The sequence below is a fragment of the Nycticebus coucang genome, chromosome 10, assembly GCF_027406575.1.
Source record: "Nycticebus coucang isolate mNycCou1 chromosome 10, mNycCou1.pri, whole genome shotgun sequence".
Taxonomy (NCBI): Eukaryota; Metazoa; Chordata; class Mammalia; order Primates; family Lorisidae; genus Nycticebus; species Nycticebus coucang.
Window position 1 is genome coordinate 99,362,973 of NC_069789.1, and position 8,670 is coordinate 99,371,642.

At 46.8% G+C, this 8,670-nt stretch overlaps 1 protein-coding gene and 1 non-coding gene across 2 annotated transcripts; one reads left to right on the forward strand and one right to left on the reverse strand.

Annotated features, from left to right (window-relative positions):
• Nucleotides 1–2,367: 2,367 nt before the first annotated feature.
• Nucleotides 2,368–8,575, reverse strand: HSPA6 (heat shock protein family A (Hsp70) member 6). The gene is given in 16 exon segments (XM_053606090.1): nt 2,368–2,658; nt 2,660–2,741; nt 2,743–3,146; nt 3,148–3,470; nt 3,473–3,568; nt 3,571–3,633; nt 3,636–3,673; nt 3,675–3,805; nt 3,807–4,051; nt 4,054–4,228; nt 4,230–4,288; nt 4,291–4,344; nt 4,347–4,391; nt 4,394–4,471; nt 4,581–4,785; nt 8,549–8,575. Coding segments are annotated over 16 exon segments (2,133 nt in total). The 3' UTR covers nt 2,368–2,550.
• TRNAG-GCC (transfer RNA glycine (anticodon GCC)) lies at nt 5,219–5,289 on the forward strand. Its single transcript has one exon. It is a non-coding gene; the product is annotated as a tRNA-Gly (tRNA).
• Nucleotides 8,576–8,670: the final 95 nt, after the last annotated feature.

An 8,670-nucleotide genomic window follows, 5' to 3' on the forward strand; every position in this document is an offset into this window, starting at 1 on the left:
CGCAATTATGAATTGGGCTGCAATAAACATTCTGGTGCAAATGTCCTTGAGATAAAATTTTTGTTCTTCTGGGTAGAACCAAAAATTTTTTTATTTTTTTTTTTGTAGAGACAGAGTCTCACTTTATGGCCCTCGGTAGAGTGCCGTGGCCTCACACAGCTCACAGCAACCTCCAACTCCTGGGCTTAAGCGATTCTCTTGCCTCAGCCTCCCGAGTAGCTGGGACTACAGGCGCCCGCCACAACGCCCGGCTATTTTTTTTTTGGTTGCAGTTTGGCCGGGGCCGGGTTTGAACCCGCCACCCTCGGTATATGGGGCTGGCGCCCTATGGACTGAGCCACAGGCGCCGCCCAGAACCAAACATTTTTGTTCTTCTGGGTATCTATCTAGTAATGGGATTGTGGAATCAAATGGAAGGTCAACTTTTAGTTCCTTGATAATTCTCTATACTTCTTTCCATAAAGGTTGTATTAGTTTGCAACCCCACCAGCAGTATAGAAGTGTTCCTTTCCTCCACATCCATGCTGGCATCTGCAGTTTTGAGACTTTGTGATGTGAGCTTATCTTACTGGAGTTAGCTGATAACACAAAGTGGTTTTGATTTGCATTTCTCTGATGATTAAAGACAATGAGCATTTTTTCACATGTTTAATGTCCATTTCTGGTCTGCCATGGGTGCCACTGTTTCTAAATGTGCCCCTAGCTCCCTGTGCCCCCTATTTCCACACTGCCACCTTTCTGTGCCACTGGTTAGGAGCCCACACAATACCCAGGCCTCTCCGCAAATTCATCTAACACTCCAGGCTCTGCAGGGGGCAGCCTTTCAGGCAGCCAGGATAGGGGAGAAGGGTGAACATTGTGTTCAGAATTGAGGAGAAAATATTTGTTCACTTTTGTGCCAGGCAGGATAATACCTAGGCTCAGAGGTGGCACCTCCCTGAAGGAAGAAGACTGGGGTTTAACAGCTCTCTCCGTGGGGTGATGTGAGAGGTCCTTTGTTCCCTATTGGCCTGCAGAAAGCCCTCTATCGACCTCCCACTTGGGGGAGGGGTCTTCCATCCTCCTGGCAATGGGCTTCATACCTGGTCTTTGTTGTCTTTCTTGGACTGGCAGCTTGTCTTAGGGAAGATGCTATACATCTCTCTTTCTTCTTTCCATGCTCAGCTCCCACCTTCAGCTTCACAGTCCACTATAGTCCAGTATCTCTCCCTGTGAACAGGAGAGTCTGGCAAAAACTGTTGGCCATCTTTACTCCTCCTCCTGTTGTCCCCACTTAATAGCTATGTGACCCTGACTAAATGGTTTAACCTATTTGAACTTTAGAATGCTCATCTTCCAAAAGAGGGTAATACCCTGTGAGGTTGCTATGAGGATTAAATTAGATTATGTATGTAAAGTACTGGATATATAGTTGATACTCAACTAATAATAATTAATAATAGCTATTATTTGTTGATAGTACATTTTATGCTTAACATTCTTCTTTGCATCTTACGTATATTATTTAATTAAACCCTCAATTCTAAAACCAGTACTATTTCATCATCGCCACTATGGGGAAGGAGAAATTGAAATTCAGGGTTAATGTGCACAGTGTATAAAGCAGTAGAGCTGAAAATCTATGGAGTCTTGTTCTGTTATAGCCATTATGCTCAGCTTTGTTTTTATTTACAATAATGACCCTAGACTCATCAGCATAAACCAGACAGGACCATGCTATTTCTCTCATGTAGGTAAAGTCAATAGTAATTTTGCTCATACCACCAAACCTACTACCCCTAAAAACCATGCCCCAAAGTCCAGTCCTTGGCACCTTTCCTCTAAAAGAACAATAGATAAAGTGACATGACTGAAAACAGCTAATGAGCATGTGAACTGTTTTGTTAGTTTTTAGGACACATAAGACTGACAAACTAAACTAGGCTCCCAATATAGAATTTTTATTGTAGGATCACATATGGGAACCTTGCCAGTACTTAAGTTTCTCCCCATTCCAATTCCTTCTTCCTCCTTCCCTCCTTTCCCTCCCTCCTCCTGCACAATAAGTCACAATCCTTTCGTCTCTGTCAGCCCTCACGCTTTAGGACTGTTTGAGTGTGTCAACTTCAAACTCTTCTCTTTCCCTTCTTTCCCTGTGGAAATCATTCACCCAGACCTGTGTGCTTCAGCACCTGCCCTAATATTTTCTGCTATCTGAAAGCCTATTCCCTTTGTGTGCTTAATTGGTTAGAATGAAAACCAAGAAGAAGTTGTAAAAGTTTATTTAGATCTATAGCTATACTTCACATAGCAAAATTCATATTTACAAGTAACAAAATATACAAACTGTAAGTGAAAGTAATAATAAAGTGCCACACAAATGTTAATATTAATAAATTAATGATTGCTTGTTTAAAGTGGAAGAAGAGAATTAAAGAAAAAGAAAAGGCAAGTGACAAAGACCTCAGTTATAAAACTCTAGCTGTGGGGAAAAGACTCCAAGACCCCATCCCTGAAGTTACAGGGCAGGATCATAGAAGTCTAGAAGGCCCACAAGCATAGCTCTTACAGTCACAGGTGTCTTATCATGAGGAGCCAATCAATGATGGGACCAGTACTGGGGTTTTCTTTGCAGACTTGAGCCTCACAACTGCTGCCCCTAGGGACACCAGACCCCCCCATAAAACCTGGAGAAGATGGGGCGACAAATTTTCTCCAGCTCCCTCTTCTGATGTTCATACTCCTCCTTCTCTGACCACTGGCAAGGACTTCCTGACACTTTCTTGCACTTTGTGCCTGTCCTCTTCAGGAATCTTGTCCCTAACGCTTTCCTCTTGCAAAGAGTCCTTCACATGGAAGACACAGGCATTCAGTGAGTTTTGGGCAGCCACCCTGTCCCTCTGGGCCTCATTCTCAGCCTCATACCATTCAGGCTCACCAAACATCCTCTCCACCTCCTCCTTGCTTAGTTAGCCCTTGTCATTGGTGACAGTCATCTTTTTGGCCTTACCAGTGCTCCCGTCAGTGGCCATCACACTCAAGATGCCATTAACATCAATGTCAAACGTCACTTCAATCTGAGGGACTCCACGTGGGGCAGGAGGGATGCCACAGAGTTCAAAGTGCCCCAGCATGTTGTTGTCCCTGGTCACGGACCTCTCGCCCTCATTCATACACCTGGATCAAGACCCCAGGTTGGTTGTCACAGTAAGTGATGAAGGTCTGGGTCTGCTTGGTGGGTATAGTGGCATTCCTCTGGATCAGCATAGTCATCATCTCACCTGCTGTCTCCAGCCCTAGGGGCAGGAGAGCCACAGCCAGCAGCAGGAGATCTGGCACCTTATCACACTCATGCCCCATCAACACCGTGGCCTATACAGCAGCCCCAGAGGCCACGGCCTCATCAGGGTTGATGCTCTTGTTCAGCTCCCTGCGGTTGAAGAAGTCCAGCAGCAGCTTCTGTACCTTAGGGATGTGGGTGGAGCCTCCACCAGGAAGCCATCATGGATCTGGGCCTTGTCCAGCATGGCATCCCTCAGGGCCTCCACAAGCTCCAGGGTGCTTCCGAAGAGGTCTGAGCACAGTTCTCAAAGTGGGCACGAGTGATGGTAGCGTAGAAGTCCATACCCTTGAACAGGGAGTCGATTTTCAGGCTTGGGTGCTGGAGGACAAGCTGCACTTGGCGCGCTCACAGCAGGGTCTGCTTATTCCCGCTCACATCTTTCCCGTGCTTCCTCTGAAACTCCTCCATGAAGTGGCTCACCATCCGGTTGTCAAAGACCTCTCCTCTTATGTCGGTGTCTCCAGCAGTGGCATTCACCTTAAAAGACACCGGCGTCGATACAGAGTACCGACGTGCTCAAAAATGAGCACGTTGTGGAACCCCTCCAGTCTAGCCCATAGGCAATGGCGACCACCGTGGGCTAGTTGATGAACCTTAGTATGCTGAGCCCTGCGATGGCACCTGTGTCCTTCACAGCCTGGCGCTGCGAGTCGTTGAAGTAGGCAGGCATCGTGATCATCGCATGCCTCACAGGCTGGCCCAGGTACTCCTCAGCTGTCTCCTTCATTTGCTCAGCACCATGGAGGAGATCTCATAGGGGTGGAACGTCTTGTCCTTCCTGTGGTAGGACACGCGGACCTTGGACTTGTCGCCCTCGCTCACCACGTGGAAGGCCCAGTGCTTCAAGTCGGATTGAACAGACGCGTCTGAGAACTTGCGCTCAATCCCGCGCTTGGCGTCGAACTCAATTGTTTTGGGGGTTCAGGGCCTACTGGCTCTTGGCGGCGTCGCCAACCAGCAGCTTGGGAAAGCCACATAGCTGGGCGTGGTGCGGTGGCCCAGGTCATTGGCCAGGATCTCCCCCTGCCCCGCTGGAACACGTCCACGCACCAGTACGCTTTCCCTAGTGGACGCCGATGCCCAGCTCCCGGCAGGGGGTGAGGGTGTGGTGATGGTGATGGCGGGGACAGAGCCGCAGCTTCTTGGAGACTAGGGGGTGCCAGGCCCGGTGCGCAGCGCCACTAGGGAGCGCTCAGCACGCTGCTCCCTCTCGGCGTCTCTCCAGCCAGCCCGGCTCAGGTCTGCTAGACCTCGCTACCGTGGGCTGTGTATCCGTTCGCAGGGGACCCGCCTCCTCCCACCCTCGCCGCCGAGAATTCCCAGCGCCTTCCCGGCCAGCCGAGAGCCGCCCGCCCGGGCTGACTCAGCGGGGAAGCCGCGCTGACTCGAGGAGAAGGTTTGGGATGGTACGGCCCAGCGAGGCGGGGCAAAGCTAAAGCCTCGCCCGCTTCTGACTCAGAGCTCTGAAAAGAAGGGCAGAGAAAATTCTAGCTAAGGGTGCTTGGTGTGGCAGAAACCGTTTAAGGCAGATACTTCCCGAGAGGACCGCGTCTCCCGGGGATTAGCTGGAGGCTGGATTCTCCCGGCGTGCCGCCTGACAGGGAGGGTCTGAGCCATGACCTGGGAGTTTTAATTTTTTTCCTTAGATCCTGAAATAGTATTTCGAAACATGAAAGAAGTATTTTTTACTATGTTAAGCAGTTAAATGAAAATATTTCAAATTGTATATAAAACCAGCACATTGTACCCCACGATTGCATTAATGTACACAGCTATGATTTAATTTAAAAAATTATAATAATAAAAAAGAAGTATTTTTTAAACTGTAAGTACAGAACGTAGCCAGAGATAGAGGTGATATTAAGAGATGACACTGTAAAAGCTCAATTCATGGAAGCATTGGTGGTTCAGTGGTAGAATTCTCGCCTGCCACGCGGGAGGCCCGGGTTCGATTCCCGGCCAATGCACGTTGGGTTTTTCCTTATTTGTAATTTGTCCTTTTGCTATTCCAGAATTTATGACCCATAAACGAAAACAGCTGGCCGGAGACTTTGGGTTCTTCCAGTTTGGTTCTCCCTCCTTTACCAAGTTCCTTTCCTCTATAGAGCCAGGAACTCTCTGGAACTCGGGAGCGACCTAGCAGCTCTGTCCAGGAGACAATGCAGCAGCCTGGAAGGAGGATGAGGTGGGAATGTCGCTCCTGATTGCGAGACCTTTACCCGACGTTTCTCTCAGGAGCATCGTCCCTAGAAACCCATTGGAAAGGCACGGTGAGTTTTTTCTGTGGCCTGGGTGGGTTCCGAGCCGCTGCCCGGTGGAGAATAGACAGCTGCAGGCCCTGGCGCATCTAACACCCTAAAGGCCGAGAACGAGATGGGTTCGCTGGGCAGTAAAGCCACAATAGTTCCCATCGGGCCTGGCTTTGCAAATTGAGTCTTTGCCATGTCCCCCTTTCTTTATCAAGACCATCCGATTTGGATTTTCTGGTGTTTGAACTTGTATCGAAAGCTAAAAGAAGACAACTTTCGGAGACTCGAAGGTTGTAATGTACTGGAGGGAAGAGAAGCAAAGTACTTATTACCTGTGACTTCCCCCTTGGGAAACTGAACTCTAGTACTATACTAACGAGGATAATGGCAGCGCGGTGTGGCAGCCGGAGAACACGGGGTATATTTTGATATACTTTTCTTTCTTTCTTTCTTTTTTTTTGAGACAGAGTCTCACTATGTCACCCTCAGAAGAGTGCTGTGGTGTCACAGCTCACAGCAACTTCAAAGTCTTGGGCTTAAGCAATTCTCTTGCCTCAGCCTCCCAGGTAGCTGGGACTACAGGCACCTGCCACAAAGCCTGGCTATTTTTTTGTTGTTGTATTGCAGCTGTCATTGTTGTTTAGCTGGCCCAGGCCAGGTTCCAACCCTCCAGCCTTGGTGTATGTGGCTGGTGCCATAACCACTGTGCTACGGGTGCCAAGTCGGAAACTCCTAATTTAAAAAAGTAAAAGAAAGAAAGTGGTTTCTCCCCAAATTGAAGTCACTAGGAAGCTCACTGGACCTTTAAAGATGGAGGAGGGAGTCAGGAGGGAAAGATAAGTCCTCCCCTTGGGATGAGTACCAATGAGAAAGAGGAAGTCCGATTTGTTGGTAGGGAGATCAGCTGTACTGGAAAGGCGATCAGTCAAGGAAAAAAGGGAAAGTTTGAAGAAGTGGGCCACAAATGACTGCCAAGGTGTAAAATGAAACTGCCCTCAAAAATGAGCCTATTTCATAACTCCAGGAGAGAGAAAAGCTGTGAGCTTTAAATTCATTCATTCTCAGAGTCTAGGCCGGCCAGGCTTGAATGGCAGAGTGGAAACATTTTAGCAGATGGCCTGCAACACAAAGGTCTTTATCTTGGAAGGAAAAGGTGGCCTGTCTTGTACAGAGACTGCCTTGTCTGGGCTCTTCCAACCTTTCTCAGCTCTCAGCAACCTCAGGACCCGACCCACCCACCTGCCCCCAGAGTTGCAGGTATAACCCTAAAGCAGGCTATGAAAGTTACCATAGCATTGCACTAGCACAGTTCCAATGTCATTCACTTGTTTTCAGTTAATCTCTTCAGAGAGGTACAGGCATAGAGGAGCTTATATATGCATTACCAATTGTATTTATACCAACTAAAGCATATCCATTTATGTTTAGTAGCTTAGTTTGAGAATCTTTGAAAGTAGAATCAAACCTTAAAGTAATGACTTAAATAAAAATTGTGGAGTGGAGGAATGATTATGACCCAATTATGGGTACCAGAAAAGCAAGCTATAGGGCAACATTATACGATCCAAACTGTATGGCTAGGTGTGGTGGCTCATGCCTGTAATCACGGCACTCTGTGAGGCCAAGGCAGTGGTGATTCCCTAAGCTCAGGAGTTCTAGACCAGCCTGAGCAAGAGGAAAAAATAGGAAAAACTAGCCAGCCAGGCATTGTGGCAGGCCCCTGTAGTCCCAGCTACTGGAGAAGCTGAGGCAAGAGGATGACTTGAGCCCAAGAGTTTGAGGTTGCTGTGAGCTATGATGCTACGGCACTTACCCCAGGGTGACTGAGTGAAACTTCTGTCTCAAAGAAAAAAAAAAGACAAACTCTTACATACTCATATAAAAGTCTACACATGTTGACCTTTAGTCAACTACCTGTACCGTCACATCCTTGAACAAATCATTTCACTTCCTGGGCTACAGTTTCTTCAGTTGAACCATATTATTTCAAAGGACTTTTCAGGTTTAAAAGTCTCTGATTTCAAACTTTAAAGAATCTCCTTGTTTCACAAATATTTATTGAATGATTTATCATATACCAGACACTGACCTAGGCTCTGAGTGTATGGTAGTGAACAAAACAGACAAAGGCCTCTCCAAGAACTCTCATTCTCATGGGATGGGGAATCAGACAAAAAAAAAAAAAAAAACAATTAAATGAGTAAACATGTAATACCTAAGTTAGTGATAAGTACAATGAAGAAAAATAAAGCAGGAAAGGGGCATTAGGAGTATGGTAGGGGAGTAGGTTATACAGAATGATCACATTTGAGTACAGACCTAAAGGACATAATGAAGCACGACATGGGTATCTCTAAGAAAGAACATTCCAGAAACAGAAAATAATATAGGCTCTGGGCAGAGTATAATTGGTGTGTTCAAGTAAGAGAAAAAGTGACCAAGCATAAGCAAGAAGAGCAGTAGGAGATGAAGTCAGAGAGAAAGTGAGGAGTAAGATCATACAGAGTCTTATAGAACATTGGAAAGGCTTTAGCTTTTATTCTAAGTGCAGAGGGAAGCTATTATATGGTTTTGAGTAAAAAAGTAACAAATATAATACACATATGAGAAATATCACAGTGGCTGTTATAATGAGAAGAGACTGTAGGATGGCAAGGGGAGGCCAGTCAGGGGGCTATGTGGTAATCCAAGTGAAAGATAATGGTGGCTTGGACCAGAGCAGTAGGGGTAGAGAACCTAGAAGCAGTCAGGTTGCTACATGTATTTGAATGTAGAAGCAGGATTTAGTGAGGTTTTGTATATTGGACAAGCCTCTGTCTAGGGTCTGGAGGCAAAGGGGTGCATGAAGACTCCTTTGAATCTTTAGAAATGAATAGAAACTATCCAACAAAGGAAGCCACTAAATAGGGAATGCAAGAGAAGTTTAGTACAATGAGGCTGTGTCTCAGGAAAATGAAGCCTCTTCAAGGGCACTCACCAAATCCTCAAGGAGACCATTAGTCATGTTTCTAACCTTCTAGCAGTCACTTCTCTGAGAGGGTCACATTCTTCTGGTAACTACGCTGGGAGAACAGCAGAGTGGGAAGAGTCAGCACTGAA